This window comes from Pagrus pagrus (genome assembly GCF_965226575.1).
Source record: "Pagrus pagrus genome assembly, chromosome: 9".
Taxonomy (NCBI): domain Eukaryota; kingdom Metazoa; phylum Chordata; class Actinopteri; order Spariformes; family Sparidae; genus Pagrus; species Pagrus pagrus.
In genome coordinates, this window is record NC_140193.1 from 15,447,468 (window position 1) to 15,466,158 (window position 18,691).

Consider the following 18,691-nt stretch of genomic DNA (forward strand, 5'->3'; position numbering starts at 1 on the left):
CTGCAGTGCTGGAGGTCAGCAAAAACAAGTCAGTTTAAGTGCTGTTAAGTTGCTGTTGAAGTGCACGAAGTTGAAGAAATCTTGAGTCATCAAATACAGAACTGAACTCCTTCTGCCCTCCTTTTGTTTCACCCTAAAACGCTCTATAGTTGTTAATTCATCTTATCCCATACATATTGTGAAACATCAGCTTGTTCCTGCTCTTTATTAAAGCGACAATATGGTGAAATATTCAAACTTTTGATGGCAGCACTATTCGATCACATGGAGATATTCTAGACGTGCAGATGGATCATTTTAGAATATCTTCTTTGACTTAATGTTCAACTTCATATTTTGTTTATAATTCTAGTTTTTTTTTAATTTTTTTAACTAAAATTCCTGAATATTGCACCTTTAATGAGGTTAAAAGCAAAATTCACATTCAGATGCATTGATATTTATCACCAGTCTGTGAAGTTCAGTGTTATCCAGGATTTTAACACAGGTTGCTGTTTATCAGCCTCCCTTAGTCTGTCTGGAATTTCGTATTGCACCAACAAAAAGCTGGGTGACAGATTGAAAAAATAATTTCTAAAGTGAAGCAGCATAGCCAGAGATACAGCCACTACTACAGGAAAATCTCCAGTAATGTTAAACCCTACAGTCTCTGCCTGGTAAATGTCCACCTATTTCAAACTCTGCACCTCCTGTTTGTGAAACAGGTTTTCCCGTTTGAAATTTCTAGTCTTGAAGTCCAAGATCAGGTAACCTTGTTGTCATCACCAGGTTTATTTTTCTAGACTTAACAAAGCTCATGTTGAGCCACAGATGACTATTGCCATGGCAATCGGTAAAGTGATGTATTAATTAAATGATATTGAATATATGAATAGAAATCATAAATATGTGTTTTTAGAATATCTGTGATTGTGAGCGGTTTTAAGACCACAAGCAATAAGGTAAATGCATCTTATGCCATGCTTGGTAACGGACAGGATCATAGTGTTTTTCGAGTTCTGGATTCTCTTTTGGGCGACTCTTTTAGCGACTTTGTGACAACTCCCATGGTGCAACACTCACCTCTCTTTATCTCGCCGTGCCTGTTCTTCCATAACACTCCGTAGATTAGCGAGTCTCTCTCGATCCCTCTGCTCCAGCACCTCCATCCTCTTCTGCTGGTTTAAATAAAACTGCCTGACCTGGAGGGGAAAACAACAGTTTACAAAGAATAATGACAAAAAGTTAACAACAGCCACGAGAACTGTAACCACACCTCCGCTAATTTGACTCCCTGCGGAACTCTCTGGATCGTCATGTCCTATTGATTGCGACAGAGCAGGAATCAGATAAGTGTAAATAGAGAGAATGAGATGATATTTCAATGTCTGACAGACTATTGTGCTAAATTATATGGAATCCAATGCAGCCTAAATGCTCTCATTAATCAGAGTGTCTCAGGTTGCCCATGTTCTTCTAGCAGACCCTTGAGGAGAGAGTTAATTAAACAGTCAGACACACACACACACACACACACACACACATCCTGGTATTGATGTACCTGTGAAGACAATAACCAAATTAAATGATCAGAATACCCAGATAATTTTAACAATGTATGCTTTCAATTTGATCCCCATGTGTGCCCACAATTCAACTTTTAAGTCACTAAAAGACCATATTCACATGGCGGCCATGTTCCTCTGGCTCCGGATGTAAAGCTAAAATCTCATACTGCTGTGTTCCAGGTTACACACGTAGGAAATCTGACAAATTGTTTTCATTTCATCGCTTCCTGATTGATCATGGGCAGGGAAAATCCAGAGAGACATCCAGCCGTATTTCAAGGTAAAACAACATGTTTTATTATTAAATGTTGTTTTACCTACAAATATGGTCTGGTGTCCCTCCAAATTTTCAGTTGCTGATCAATTGGCAAGAGGTGAAAGGATAACAATTAGTCAGTTTCCTTACCTTTACACAACATGAAACCTGGAACACAGCATCATAACTTCCACCCTGAGCGTGACGCCAAGGGAAAGTGTCCACCATATGAATATGGTCAATGGTGAGCAACTTGAAGCTAGTGTAGTTTTATCAACTGGCTGCCATTTATTGAAATCATGAGTTCTTTATGTCCTTAAAGATAATATGCTTTATGTAACTTATGGAAGCAAGCTATTTTAAAGTGTCCACAGTTTTGGGACAGCTACAAAACATTTCTAATGGTTCTAAAAGCGTGATTCAGTTTTTTTTGTGTAGACATTCAGCCATTATTTTATGTGTATAGACATTCAAACGCTTATTTATAGACACTAAAAGGTTTTAGCCTGAGCTGACATGCCATTTATTATTTGGTGCTTTTGAGAACTACTTTATTTTTCTGTGAAGTCACTGCTATATGTTTGCCCATTGCTTGCTATCCGGTGGAGTCAAATACGTCCTAACTTCAGCACTGTAAAACTTTGATCCAAACCCAACCTATCTCTACCTATTGTGCATTAACATGTAGAGCAGATCATTCCTGCTGAAGACAGTCCTGTGTTTTTTGTTCAACTGAGCGCTATTCATTTTGAGCTGGCTGTGTGCCTCTCAAGCGGCCTGGCTGCAGGATATAGAGGCAGATGAATTTGAAGGGAATCATCTTGTTTTTCCCTCAAGATAATAAACTTGCACGCACGGGAAATTAATATATGCACACCTCATATGGATGCTGTGAGCTCAGCACAAACATTAAAATCCAAGGAATAAAATTATTCGAAGGCTGGCACCCATCCATAGGCATATATGGTGTTATCAAGTAAGTCCTGCAGGAAGACACTGACACATTAAATGTGATGGGTGAGTCGAGGACGTGTTTACTTTTTCTTTCTGCTGCGATCTGATGGCCGTCTCCCGCTCCTGCTCCCTCTTTAACCTTGCCTCCTCCTCCTCCTGTTGTCTAGCAGCTATAACTGCCTCCAGCTTCGCCACCTCCTCCTGCTGGGCCCGCCACTGCTGCAGCTACAAAACACAGATGCAAACACACACCAGGGAGAAACAAAACACAGGTTATTGGCCATCAACAGCTGTCTTGAAAGAATCACTCACAGGGAGACAACCAGCTGGGCCCCAGTGCCACGGTGCCAAAGCGTGGAATGAACTTTAGAGGAGGTGTCAAAACTGCCTTTCACACTTTGTTTTAAATCACCACAGGACCCATCAAATCATTGAATCATAAAGAAGCTCTATTTTAAACAGAACTCAGGTATTATGCACAGTCCCAAAAAGTCAAGACTCATTCACATGTACATACCCATCCAACTTTTACACTGTATGGATTGTGAGCATTAAAGGTTAACTCCACCAATTTTACGATACTGTCTTTTTAAAGAAAGTATCTTCTTTTTTGAAATGTTTTTTGTTTGATTTCATTTATTTCCCTGAATTTCAATGAACAAAAACTCAATTCGTTGTCATACCTTTGAACAGGTTAAATAAATATCAATATCATTATTTGACAGGCACTAAGACCTGGTCTTTTCTTTTTATAAAGACCGGATACTGCAGGTAAGACTGAGGCTTCTTGGGTAGGGAAAAGGGAACCTCACTTGGGACTTGACTGGCCTTAACTAAGGACTTGACCTGGCTAGCCCAAGAAAAAATGACTTGGGACTTGCTTAAGACTTGGACTAATTGACTTGAATCATAAGTCCATTGATTTGTTTTTAAACTGTCCATAATGAATCTAACTAGACAATGCTAGACCAGTGGACTGCTGTCAAAAAACCTGGTGCCTATATTACCCACAACCTTAGCCACTGAATGACATCACTGGAGGAAATCTATCCTCTGAAGCTACAAAAGGCTTTAAACTACTTTTTTTTTACTAATGCAGCAGTACTCCCTAAGACCTGTAAACACACTTTAATGTGTAAAATTAGGGGAATTACCCTTTAAGTTTAAATGTAGTATGCAAAAATGTGTGTGCGCTAAGTATTATCTTTTTTATTGATAAACAAAAGCAACCTATAGATTTGTGTCACTACCAATAGAGTTAAAAGGGCTTTAATGATACTAAGAGAGTGTGTAAACCCCATGAATATATATAAAAAAAATGGTAATCACCAAACATGGAGATCAATGGTGGTCCACCACTCCAGAATGGTGGACCACCATTGATCACCGCAGTAAGCACAATGCCACAACAGCTAGAAAATGGGAAATGTAACATTGATAATCGAGATAAACATACAAAACAAAAAAAGCTCCACACAAATAAGAATAAGGCCTACTCCGTCATGATCACATAACTTGACATGAAAACATGAACAATATTATTCCTGTAACCACTTATAGCATGAGAACCAACAAAGACCAGTAGGGATGGACGTGAAGCAAAAAACAAAAATTACCCCCTGCAACCACTGCAACAAAACAATTACAGAGGAAACACTGGAGATACGATGTCTTGGCAGAAAATTGACAAATATTACTCTTCTAAAATTGTGTTCATATGTTTGCAGAGAAAGCAATCACCCAGCTACGTAGCTATCTGGAAACACACGGTCTAAACTTATCTCACACACACACGCACAGGCACACACAGTCCACATTTTGCCGGGGAGTGAGTGACAGGTTCGTTATGCAGCAGCCTCTCGGTGGTATGCCGGGTATTAAAGTGTTGCATTCCGACGGGGCAGACACATTCACAGATCTATCAGAGGAGAGCTTAGGAATCCCTGAAGGAATGAACTGCAAATTAACATGGTCACACACACATTAGCACCAGTAGCAGTATCATCAAGTCAATCATATTTGATGTGCGCTTGAGAAACAGCAGCAGCTGCGTGCTTGAGAGAGGAATCAAAACAAATACAGCCTCTAATCCAGCTGCATTTGACAGTGTTGAAGCGGGAGACACAACAGGCTTCTTCTTTGAAAATCAAAATGTTCTCTCAAGCGGACATGTAGGGCTCTAATTTCCCCCGAAACTGCGTTCAATATGCAATCTTCGTGACAGTGAGTAGTGACTGGGTAATAATAGTGACAGCATTGTGTCAATATTTATTAGACTTGCAATCTGTCAGGTGGAAATAAAAGTTGTTTAGTTTAGTTTTATTTTGATAATTGATTAATCATGTCTGTCATTTTCCAAGCACAAATGTCACACATCTGCTGTCCAGCTTCTTGGCCACATTTATTTCTTCACATTCTGTTGACGATTTCAGTAAATGTTTGAATGTTTTAAACTGAAATGATTACATATTGCACCTTCAAATGTAAAGATTTGTTGCTTTATTCGCATTCATGATTTTAAATGAAGAGTCTTAAGGTTCTAGATTGTTGTTGGACAAAAGAAGTATTTTAAGGATGTAACATTGGGCTCTGGTAACCGGTGATGAGCATTTTTTCCCCCCCACAATTTTTTGACATTTTATAGACTAAATGTTTAACACATTAATCGTGAAAATAATCTGCAGATTAACCAACAGGAAGGAGATGATAATGCTTTTTTCAGTTATTTCCTTTCCTTTAGTGTTTTATACAGGTTCCTGCGCATGTAAAAGATCTTTAAAGTTAAAAAGGTTTAAGTCCACACCAACAGAAGCTCCTCTTTGCCACAGAAAACTCTGCCCCTGAAACGCCTCGTCAGTAGTCCCGCCTTTACTTCCGTGACTTTGTGACATCACACTATGCCACTGTGTCACATAATTTCACAATTAATGACTAGCGGCAAGTTGTTGTTGTCAGCGGTGTTGGGTCAGGCGTGTGTGAGCTGACCAATCAGAGGAGACTGGGTAGTCAGGAGGGAGGTCTTTTAGAGATAGGAGCTAAAACAGAGCGTTTCAGACAGAGGGGGAATACAGTGCTGCAGCAGTGAATAGTATGATATAACTGATGTGTTTTTTGAGCACTAAAGCATGTAAACCTATTCAAGTAGTAACCCAAAATAAAATTATAAATCTGATATGAGCATAATATGTCACCTTTAATATTTATGATGCTTCATATGCTGTAAGTTACTGTTACATTTGTCCTGTTTTGGAGTTCCTGCTGCCTTTAACAGTTGTTGGCTTTTATTCCAGTATTTTCTTGTAATATAATCTTTGGAAGGTCAGAGGAATGATTCCAGTGAATGACTCTAGTGTTGCACTGAGCAAAACACCAGACCTATACAAAACCCCACATAAGTTTGAACAAAGACTGAAAAAACAGCTACTAAAACACTTTAGTGTGCATCGTGGGCATCTTTTCTTGCAACGTTATTTTTGCCTTAGGAAAAAAAGTCCGTATACAATATAAAATATCTGAGATTATTTTCCATACAGTGCATATAAACAGTTTAAATGCATTTTAAATTATTCATGTTCTGGTGGCATCTAGAAGCTGACAATGTACAGTAATTACAAAAGCCCTGTTTTGAGTCCTGCAGGGGACCTTTGCTGCATGTCATTCCCCTGCTTCTCCCGCTCTCATGCTGAAAATACAATTAAAAAAGCTTTGTTTTTTTTCTTTGTTTTTTACAGAAAAACAAGCACACATAATTAAACCATCCATCAAGCTATCGGCCTGGCCCAGATAAGATACCTGAGTGTTTGATGCTTGGGACCTTGAGAGATGGGCTGTGTAAACAACCTGATGGGCGGGCCTGGAAAGCATATTTTTGGAGACATGCAAGCTAATATGTGACTGATAACACTCTTGTTTTCTCTTTAGTCTCATTAAGCAAGAAGTTCAAAGTTCAGTTGCAGTGTTCACCTTATCTGAAACGGATCTTTAAAGTTTATATCCACTGAGAACTGATGTATTTTGTATGTCTTTCTTGTTTAGGCAGAGATGAAAAAGCCTTTTAGGGAGCACAAAGGGAATAAAACGTACAGTCTTCAGTAATTTGTCACTGGAATCTCATTTTCAGGGAATTCAAAGAGAAATGGGACAGCATCCTTTTTCATGGTGCCACATAAATGACTGCAGAGATGTCAGAATAACAAAAAGAATGATAGCCTTTTTATCTGCGTACTGCAGCCTGCTCAAAACCTTTGTTAATACAACTGTACAGTTATCGTGACGCCTTCTGTCAAGGGGCGTCGCAGCAGCTGTCAAAGTTTCCATCGGAGGGTCATTTAATGGCAAACCTTCAATATGTAATAGATGAGTGAAACAGATTAGGTGTGAACTCATGCAAAACTTCAAATCTTCAACCAGTATCGTTTCTGTGAGCCAGAGCAGCAAACTGGAGAGAATGAGTGGAGTATTCATAAAAACAGCTCTACTGAGTGCCATTAATGACACATGAGATTTCCAGAATCTATACAGAGACAAGAAGTAATTTCCATTAAGAAATGAGAAAAATTAAGCCATGCAATTTTCTTTGTTTCCACAGCTAGCACTATAAGAATTATCCTGAAGTCCGTAACAAGCACATCACTTTGAGGAGAAAAAATGATCCGCATATGAGCAATTAACTCCTCAGAGTTGTCGGCTGAAAAACTGTGTGGCCCACGCACTGTCTCAACTACTGAGACTCTGTCGTGTCAGTTCAGCCACCAGAGGGATGAAGAGCTGTACTTTTTAGTCGCTAACACTCAATGACAGAGGATCTGCTAACAAACAGTGCCTAGAGAATACACTGATTACTGCAGGAAGGGCACGCAGATCATCCGGGTATAAATTAATCTGCATCAGCGCTGTGTATATTACAAAGTACTCTGGAGAGCAGGAAATGAAAAATGAGCTTTTGCAATAAAAGAAAGCCTCCCGTCTCGTGAAAATCTTCCTTGTTGTGTCGCTTGTCCTGTTGGCCTGCTCATCCCTTCCCCACCTGAGCATGTGGCAACAATCTGTCATCCCTCCAGGCTTTATTTACTCATGTGGAAAACACAATCGCTCATCAAAGATGCCTGGGAGTGAGATATAAGTGGGAGGCAAAACGAAAGCAAGGACAGAATTAAAGGCTGGAATGAACAGTAACACGGAGAACAATGCCAGCTAATTACAGCAGCCAGAACACTGCAGAACAAACAGCTGATGATTTGAGAAGAAGAGTCTGTCTGACAGAGATAAATTGGAATGAAATAAGCTGTATCTCATGCATGATATGTTAAGTAGGTGTCTTAATCATCTATTGACTTTTACTTTAACGATACACACCTTCTACAATCCCTCTATATAACACATCAAGAGCGCCTCCTGAAACTGCTATGATCAGTTATGTCATCTTTGTCCGGACACATGGATCCAGCCAGTCATCCTCGCATGGCCAATCTGTGGTTCTCAAGAAGAAGCGATGTTCTGTGTGACAGCCCTGCCCTTTCCAAAACAGAGGGGTACACGGCAACTCTGAAATCAATTACCCTGGATTTCTTCCCACTACACGTCCGTCAGAAGAGAGCTGGCAGCACACAGCCACGCTCCCTATAATGAGGTAAGAGCCGGAACTGCACTGACCAAAATACTGTCCAATATGTGCTCTCATCTGAACCCATGGAGGCTCAGAGAAGATGAGATGTAGAAGGTGGTTATTTGCATAATCACAGCGAGGAAATATAACTACGTCAGGAACACAGCAGTCCTTTATCTTCTTAATCTACTTCAAACATGCTGTAAACATTGGAGTTGTTATCTTAGCTCATTTACATCATTGTGAAGATGCATCATTCAGACCAGTGGCTCCAAATCCAAAAGTACCACTTAACTGGCACCACTCAGTTATGTTATGAATGGATTATAAACTGGATGTTATCAAACATCACTTGTATAAAAGTGGATATGGTTGCATTGGTTTGAGCAGCTAGGTCATTTAGCCAACAATAGGAATCATTTACATTTAGCTAGCCATTTCATTTTTTAAAATCTGTTTCTTTTTCGTTTTTTTTGCTTTCTTTCTTTCTTTCAGCAGCAGAGCGTCACAAGCATTCACTGTATCGTGAGCAGCTGAAATGGCGGTCTGAAATTAGCTGAAATAATTCAGCATATATGCATGGACATGAATCAGTGTTATTTGAATAACTTTTGTAAGTTAGCTTAGAGGTATTGGTCACTGAAATGTTGATGCGTTGAAATGTTAAGCTACATTAGATGAGCAGATTTAGCAAATGTTTTGTGGGTTGAGTTGCAGGTTAACCTTTGAGTAAATATAGAGTTACTAATGTTGAACATTAACCCACGCTGCAACTGACCCGCTTGTTAATTCATACAGAAAAAGCACCCTCTAATTAGAACAGCCACACTCTCATTTTAATGTAGACTTAGACAAAATGTATAAACGCACCACTGATCAGCTGTTCATCCATTACTTTAAGCTAACCATTTCGTTTTTTAAAAAGTATATTTCTCGTTTATCTTTTCTTGTGCTGAAATGGCAGCCAAAATTAAATAAGCTAACTCTTTTTTTTCGATGGTGTGTTCATTACCTTTTTTTTTTTTTTTAACTATATAGTACATTTTTTATGCATACTTTTCGCTGTTTTAATTGTTTTTTTCATGACTTTAAGCTGGGTATTAAACTTCTTTTCTCACTTACTAACTAGTTTAATCTAAGCTCTATTCGCACAGAATTAGTATTCAGGGCAGGGGACCTTGTGGGATTTAGAAATTACAATCCAACATTTGTGTTTTGTGTGATGCATTTGCACAGGATAAGAAAAGTCTGTATTTTAATTGTATTTACAGACTTTACCTCCTGGATATGATGTCAAGGCTCTGCATACTATCAGCTTCCAGAAGCAAGGCATCTGTTTTTCAGCAGCCACATTATTAATGTAGTTTAGATCTGATTTGCCCACTTTTCTGTATGCCCTTCTGCTCATTTAGATCAAGTAAAGGATGCGCTACTTGTTGATGACAACCTTTGCTGCTGCTAACCTTTTTTTTAAACGTTAATACACTTACTTTCAGCACAACTGTTGACTGTTGTCAAACATATTATGAGCTGTGATCCAATTTCATGCTTGTTAAGCTGTCTTACAGCAGAAATCAGATGTATACAACCCCAAATCATAGAGATGCAGATTCGCACAGGACTAAAATTATCATATGACCTCCGTGTTTGGTGAAATAATGTGAGTAATAAAGGGTGGAATTCTTTACAAATTAGGAACATGTCAGATTCGCACAGGATTAAGATCACAGACGACCTCTGCAATTATTAGCTACCAATTACTCGAGGTCCCCAGGTAATGCTAGGCCTGGGCAAATAAGACTTAAGACTCAATTGCAGCAGGTTATGTTAATGTGTTACAACTGACTCGGGTGGGCAACTTACTGGTTCCCACCAAGATCACAAGAATTTGTAATCCTATATGGCTCTTTGGCATTTATTTACCTACTAAACACAGATGTGTGGATATATTTTTAAATGAAATCACACTTTCTCTTTTTAAGTCGAGTTTAGACGTGTTAATTAGTTGAGCTTTCCATGTAACCTCTGGCAACTGCACAAGTACCCCCTGAGGTACAAGTTCTCGCACATACAATATACTGTGCAAAAAAGCAAAGTTAAACAACTGGGGATGAATTGCTCCTAAATAATGGATCACGATGTTGACCGTGAGTCCTCCATAAAATATACATTGTGATACAGGTGGCCTGCCAGCTACATTGCGCAAGTCTTTTACTAAATCCTATGACACAATACAGCACACATAATAAAATAGTAATAAAATAAGAAATAAGAAAGGGAGTTGATCTCAAGAGGGTAGCGTGGCTAACAGCAGAGACAGTGGCGTTGCTTCGGTCAGAGGGAGCAGCTGCAGAAAAGAAAGCGTTAAAGAAGCAGGCGAAATGGGAGGAGAATCCATCTTGTCTCGCCGCTGTGTCTCTGTGCTGGGATGATAAAGGCGGTGGAAAGAATGATTGGATGCAAACAGGCGTCCATCTGAGGCTCCACAACAAACTCAAATATGTGCACACACACTGCATAAACAAAAACACGAAGATGTGGAAAAGTCAGGGGAATAAAAATGGCTGTGTGATTTTATTTTTTCTTATTGCCTCAGAGAGCCATGAAAACATAACTCAGGGATGTGTTTGCCATATTCAGAGGCGTGTAGTTTATGTTGTACTGCAATGTTTACATCTACTAGAAGTCAAAGGCTGAAGTTATTTTGAAAATACATCAAAAAGGATGCTTGCAGATACATACCGCTGTCTTGAATAACATATTCAATCATTTGAAAAACCTATGTCTTTCTCATCTAAATAATGCCACAGTCATTGCAGGTGTATCTCAAGGAGCTCCTCTCTGGCAGAACTGAATGTGAAGTGATTTTTGCCCTTGAATTTGTTTCTTCACTTACACCAGTAGTAAATGAAGGAGCACAGTGATGGATAAAGTGAAAATAGTCCAAGTGAATGCATCAGCTGCATAATAAAAGCAGGTTGGTTGAAGTCCTGTCACGTACTATGTTGAAATATGTGAAAATTAAAGAAGCCGCAAGCTGTTGATTGCTTGAAACAGTATGACTTCCTGGAATTAAAGCGAACATACAGCAAAACAGAAATCAAGCGGACTTTCACTGTGATAATACGCAAGAATTGATGTTTTTCATGGACACTTAATACTATCTTTTAATAGTGGCCGAGGTGTTCTCTTCTAGTGAGACTGTCTGAATCTTCAAAACAGTTAAAACCCTCAGTGTTTATGTTGTCTTCAATACGTTTTAACTCTGTACATTCCCCCTCTTCTCACATGTTAAGCAGAGTAATGCCACTTAAGATTGTACCCCTTTTGCACCTTTCTCCTAAAACATGAGGCATTCATATAAAACGGCATGAACAATAACCATTTGTCACTTCTTTGAAACGGTCTTACAATCCAATCTCTGTTTTAGGTTCAGAGAGAGAGATTCTGGTGTCAGGCATCAGGGACGCTGCAGTAAATCAGAGTGTTTATGGTCACAAGTTTGTACAGTTAAGCGCAGCTTGTGAAATAAAGAGCCAGTATTTATGGCACAAGTTTGCAGCCTTGCCAGAAAATGAAATGGTAACACTAAAATCAGAGACAGGACAAATTTGAATGAATTTGTGGGCTGAGTGTGAAAATGTATTCGTCCACACGTACACAGGCTTTTTCTCAAAGCTTTTTCTATGTTTTTTGACCTTTGGTGAGTTTTAGGTCACTGAAAAAGGACCTTTTGAAAAACTTGTTCCAGGTTGGAGATATTCAGAAACTCCTTTTTCATGTTTATGTCTAGACGGACAGAAAAGGAGATTTTTGAAAACAATGAAACAGACTCCATGTTTGTTCTAACTGAGCCTAGCATCATTGGCAAATGTGAACTCGAAAAAGCCTATGTGTTATGTTATATGATATTGGAGTATTTTAATTTGTACATTGATGTTATGGATGTAATATTGTGTTTATTTTATTTAGAAAGACACAAAAGATTTTCTGAATGACAGTCACGTTTCCCTGCCTCATTCATAGTATTTTTTACAGCTAAGCAAGCGTACAATCTGCTTCCTGTTTACACCGGCACGCTGGCAGTGCACATGAAGGGCCACATGATATGTGTTTTCAGGGGTCTTAGTATGGACAAAGTTTATTTCCGAGATTTCCGGAGATTGTTTTGTTTTAAAACCCCATTTGCAAAAATACCCCTGATTATGTAGACTACTAAATGTGTGTGTGTGTCTCTGTGTTTATTGAGACGCCTGAGGTGAGATAAATTATATCTGGCTCTCCGATATTTGCAGAAGCTTGTTTATCCTGACAATATTGGAAAATTTAAGTGTGACATAAAAAAAAAAATCAACTATTGTACAAGGAGGGAACATACTCGGCTTGACCGCTCATGAATGGGCTGGTGCCCCTGCAGAGTAGTATTACATGTCCACAATACAAAACTAGAGTCAGTCGTGATTGCTCACACCGACCCTATCTCAGTACATCAGAGTGTCCTTGTTATCTAAATCCGCCACAGGACATAAGCACCATTTAAAAGAAAAAAAAAAAAAACTGGCAGGCAAAGCAAATTCAATTTCTTCAGCGCTGCATCAACAACACTCGGATTTGTTCACATGAGTAACTTGTTTGTTGTGTGAATGTGAACTAGCAGCCCTCAGAGACAGCAACATCATGTTTGCAAGACCATCCTTATTAGCTTGTTTGCATTCACAGCCCATCCCGAGTGGCTGCTAAAGCGAGAGATGCTGTCAGGCAGCCTGGCGTAGTATGCAGCCTCGTCAGCAGATATACTGTACACGAGAAGGCAGTCAGACGCCTCTGCCTGTCTTACTCCTCACACATCTCTCCCAACAACTACACATAGTTTGAAAAGGAAACAGGAAAAGTAGAAACTGGAAACCAGCTCACTACACCAGCAGATGTGAGTGACTGCGCCATATAAATAAAAATGATGGAGAAGTAGACCACAGAGAGCTCAAACTGACTAAAGCAGCAGAACAATGAACAAGTATAATATTACAGTTATAGATCCACTTCCTGCAGGGATTAAATATGGCTCCGAGACACAGAACTGTAGCATAATTGAGAACATAAAAAGCACCATCTCATAAAGTAAGAAACGTGACAGCTCCTGGTGTGAAGAGGTGTACCACACACTAACCTTCTCCCTGAGATGCGAGCAGATGTCCTGCTGGTGCTGGTGGCCTCTGTGGAGCTCCAGCTCCTCCTGGTGGGCATGTCTCGCGTCCTGCAGGGTGACCAGGACTCTGACCAGCAGCTCTTTATGGTCCCGCTGCCACTGCTGGGTCACGGCTATCAGCTGTGCCTGGGTGAAGTGCTGCCAGTCCCACACACGCTCATGCTCCATCTGGAGGAACAACGTGCATGAAGAAGGCGTTTATATACAAAGACATTACTGAATGTCTTGACTGGTCTATAGTGTCAGCTCTGATACGTGAATTCAGACATCTGCCAATAACAATTCTGATATGATACCAGAGTTCTTTCTTACTGATGGTTATGATTATAATGATGAAGATGATTGCTATTATTACTACTGTTCTTGTTGGTATAATGTGTAAGGTTACATGAGGCTGTGGTAAACCACACAGCACTTTGTATTGAAAGAGCAAAAAAATATACAAAAATGCATTCAAGTTAAATGTATTCCAACTGTAGAGTAAGTTGCCTTCACATACTAATGGGTGTAGGAGAGCAAAGTGCTCTGGCAACCTCTTTTATTTGATAGAATGTAACTAAGTACAATTACTCAAGTACAGTACTGTACCGTACAGTTTTAGGATACTTGTACTTTCATTGAGTATTTCCATTTTCTGCTACTTTATCATTCCACTCCACCACTACATTCCAAAGGCAATTACTGTACTTTTTCACTCCATTAAATTTAAGTGCTAACTGCGTGCTGCATCAGAGTCAAAGTAGCTCATTTTTTAAAATTATGAAATGTAATTTTATCTAATTTAATTAAGTATTATACTTAAAATAAGTTAAATTATGATAATTTAAAGGTCCTACATGTGAGATTTTAAACTTTAATATGGCAGAAAACAACTATTTGCTTTAAAAAGATACAGTGGAGTAGTGGCATCTGGCATCCTGACCAGAAAATAAAGTCTCACTTCCTATGTGTGTGTTTCTCCATTCTCTCCAAGTTTCTCCATTCTTTGTTTTGGTTGAAGGGCTGGCTGCAGCACGTGAGTTACATGTTACAAGCTGCTGAAGGGGTCCAACTTGATGGGTATATAATGTTACAGGTTAGAGTAGGCATTATAGTTAATTGGCCATTACCATTATCCTTAATTATTCTGCAAATGTTGCAATTGTTGCAATACTTTTACTCAAGTACTTTTTGCATTGATGACTTTCATTTTCAGTGATATAAAGTAATATTTTAGCACAACATCTTTACTTTTACTGAAGTAGGACTTCTGGGTACTTTTCAAAACACTGACTACTGGTAAGTAGATTTCTCTACATGTGTTCAAAAGTAATAAGAGAATTTCATAAGAGAGTGAAGGAAAAATTGAATCAATCAGACTATAGAATCGGTACATGAATCAGCGATGTCAGTGGAATATCCCAATACCAATAACTCTTATAAGCATTAAACAAAAATCATATGAAAAAATGGCAAGATTGAAGTACTGCAGTGCAAATAGCAACACAGTTGTATTCCACACAGTGTTGCACAACATTAGTGACATGAAAACAGAAACTCAAAATCACCCTGACGTGATACACTGTCTACTATAATGGCAGCAGGACCATCGGGAAAGCTCTGTGTCAGATCTAGCTCCGCCGGTGTATAAAATGGTCCCTTTCTCCTGGCTGTGAAATGTCCTGAAGGAAAACAGTTCCTTTCTGTGTGAGGGATGCCTGTAGCTATTCATCATTGTGTCAGCGCTCACAGAGGCTGCATCACTTGGCTGCTTCACTGGAACAGAGGGAATGATATTCATCTATGGGCTAATAGCGGCTAACTGACGGTGGGATGGCATTAGATGGCTGACTGGTTTTATTGAAAATGAGTGAGCTGACAGACCTGCCAACGGAACAGAAGTGCCAGAGGCAGTCGAGCAAATCCTGTTTATTAATGCACAGCCTCAGAACTTGAGGAAGATCCACCCTTTGTTCTTCACTTTCCCTTGTCCTCTCTTTCACTACCCTTGCCTTTCTTGTGTTGTTTGAAGTGAGTGAGCAGGAACACAGTATGTACATGCACACAGGCCTGCGTTTGTCATGCAATGTGTGTTTGCACATGGGCATGCTCTTTAGCCAACACGTCACATACAGTATGTACTGAAGCATCCACCGCACTGTGTCTGCAGTGCACACTTAAAGTGGCACGACTCTTAGCTCAAGCAGCTGCATCCACCGGAGAGCTGTCTCCACGAGGATTGAGCCATACAAAAGGAGGAAATGAAAATGGCTTCCCAGGTATAGTCAGAATAGGTGAGAGGTATGAATTATTCCTACAACTGCATCAGTACATTATGAGTGCATTACTGTGAAAACCTGCTGGTACTCTGTTGGCCTCCTGCTTGTGATGAGAGAACATTAAAGAGGACTGTAAGTCATAATAGACAATAAAGTGCCCCATCCAGCAGAGGGAGATGCCCACTCTAAGCAAGCTGGAGTATCACAATGTGATAGTGGTGGAACTAAGAGACTGGTTCTACTTTGGGAGCGCAGAAAACATGTCCACACATTTCTACATGCAGTATAAAAGAAGAACTTTGCTGAGACAGATTTGCTTCTATCCTTAAGGATTTGTGTATATTTGACCAGAATCTCAATATAATGTTAAAACTGAAATAAATCATTTTGGACACATATGTAGTGATTAAGGGAGCAAAGTGAGGGCATGTGACTCATGTAACTCACTAAAGCCTCGCCTTCTGCTCTATTTTTCTCTTCAAAACCAAAGATGGAGGATGGGACAATATAAGACACTCAGGATCGGTTGATTGTGGTGAATTTCCATTATCGGAATAATCATAAATCAGGATAATTGTGAATATCCTCACATGAGAGACTGAAAAACATTGTCAAGCTTGATAATGTACAGTCCTATATTGATTTCCTGTATCTTTTAAATGTATCTTGTTTTTCACAAAAAAGGATGTTGATTACAAAAGTGTGAGTCCTGTCTGTGAGTCTTTTGGTGAAGATAACCATGATGTTAAATTCTAATATTGTCCCACGCCTAAATCTCACAAATCTCAACATAAAGTAAAACTCCTAGTTTTCTCCCAACCTATTCTTCTCCATCAAGGGTCATTACAAATTGCAAAAAGCTTGCTTTGGTGCCAGGCTGTGGTGACAGCTGTATTAAAGTCAATGGAAGATGCATGAAGGAACACACTAAAACCCAACATATCTACGTCGTATGACTTCTGATGAAGAAATGCCTCCAGAAAATAAAAGAACACACTTCAGAGAGTAGGTTAACCTCTGATTTAACCTTCAGGAGATTCGAGATTCAGTGATGTAATGACCCTTCATCAGACCCTCGATCAGTAGATACTGCAAGCAACTGAAGAGAGCATAGGAGCTCATTTATCACCAAGGGTCTTAAATTGCTACACTTCACAAACCTTTTAACTGTGGTAATATGTCACACCTGTGATCTAGTTATAAACTAAAGTGTTAGAATTTAAAGAAGACTGACGAAAGCAACAGAAAATGTTGCAATCATCCTGAAATGATTGCACGCAGATGGAACTAAACGGCAGTTAAGCAAAATATTAATGTTCAAACTGAAGTGAACCAGCACAAGAAAGCTCCTGAGATGTTGACTCCATAGAAATGATTTTGTAATTAAAGTGCTAACTATAGAATTTCCAATCGACCCGCATGTCTGCAAGTACAATGGGAGTTATTTTTCACACGACAAATAAAATTAAAAAATATCTACCCAAAGCAGACTGCTGGCTAACAAACGGGTTTCTTTTTTCACTTTATTGCTAATGGAGCCAAAACTTGTCGTGCAGAGCTCACCTTAAGTAGGAGACCATCCTTTGAGCTGGATATATATTGGATACCAATCAATGTCATGCTTGTTCAGATAGGGAAAAATGCCAAAGAAAGCCTGTATAAAATCAAGATTTCACAAACTGATATCAGAAAAGCATTTATGCACTTAATCAGAGGGGTTTCAGGAACCCAATCTGTACTCCACACTGATTATCCACTGCACGCAAGCAAGCTTAATTATGACTAATAGCTGAATTAGGTGGAGTCAGCATTACATCAACTCTGGGTCTGTTCCTGAGGAAGTGTAAAGTGTAGACTGAAACACATCTATCCCTCTCGCACTCCCTCCTCTTCTCCCCCAGGCTGAACGATCACAGCTCTAAATGCAGCACCCAGCTGGAACTGATATGAGGACAGGTCTCTGGGTGCGGGTGAGGGAGGAGAGCAGGGCTGGCGGTTGTCATGGCGATGCTGGGCGGTGGCGTGAGCCAGTCGTCCACAGTGGGTGACATGGCACATCCTGCGGGGTGCTGAGCAGATCATTGTCCGAGCTTATCTGTGTGTGCTCGGTTCAGGCCACTGAGCTACATTGATCAGGGAGTCGGGGACTCACACTGCAGGGAGGCTTCAGAGTTACATTTTTAGATGGGTGTCTGTGTGGAAGTGCATCAATATAAAGTATATGCATGTGTGTTTCCATCTGTGAAATTGGGGCATGTACGTTGTGTGCAGTACAGTCATGGAGAACAATTAAGAGGGCAGTGGGCAGTGCTCTTGAGCAAGACACATGATCTCCAATTGCTCAGAGGTCAGCAGATCAGATTGTGTTAAATATATGAATGTAACAGTACAATATAAGTATGAACACTGATGTCAGCAAAACTTCCCTGGGTAAGCAATTATTAATTATAAGTATTATTAACTGTAAATGTTTATAATTAATATTCCCAATTGTTTATCAATTAATCGTTTAATCTATAAAATGTCTCCTAAAAGAGACACTAAAGAAAAGAGGATATCTGGATTGAGTCATTATGTTTTCACCTTGTGGGTTTGTGCGTCATCACGGCAAAATGTGGTCCTGGGTAAAATTATTGTAGTTGGAACGACCACAGAAGCAGTTCTGAATAGTTTACCAGGTGTTTATATGTCTGTCTGTCTGTCTGTCTGTGGACAGATTTTTGTCAGTACATGACATTACAGCCGTGCAAGATGCAGTCATGGGTGTGTGTTAGATGGATTTGGTTTGAACCATGAATACTGGTTACTCACGTAATAATGCAGTAACATGTTGACAGGCTCAGCAGTTGGTATGATGCCATCACA

At 39.6% G+C, this 18,691-nt stretch overlaps 1 protein-coding gene across 3 annotated transcripts in view; it reads right to left on the bottom strand.

Annotated features, from left to right (window-relative positions):
* Positions 1-18,691, bottom strand: part of LOC311262484 (coiled-coil domain-containing protein 148-like) — a 34,033-nt gene that overhangs the window by 2,290 nt on the left and 13,052 nt on the right. For all 3 annotated transcript variants that reach the window (XM_084361872.1, XM_084361873.1, XM_084361874.1), the window contains 3 exons: positions 13,530-13,736; positions 2,842-2,982; positions 1,063-1,181 (listed from right to left, as the gene is read on the bottom strand). In XM_084361872.1, the coding sequence (XP_084217998.1) occupies positions 1,063-1,181; positions 2,842-2,982; positions 13,530-13,736 (467 nt within the window). The remainder of the gene's footprint in view (positions 1-1,062; positions 1,182-2,841; positions 2,983-13,529; positions 13,737-18,691) is intronic.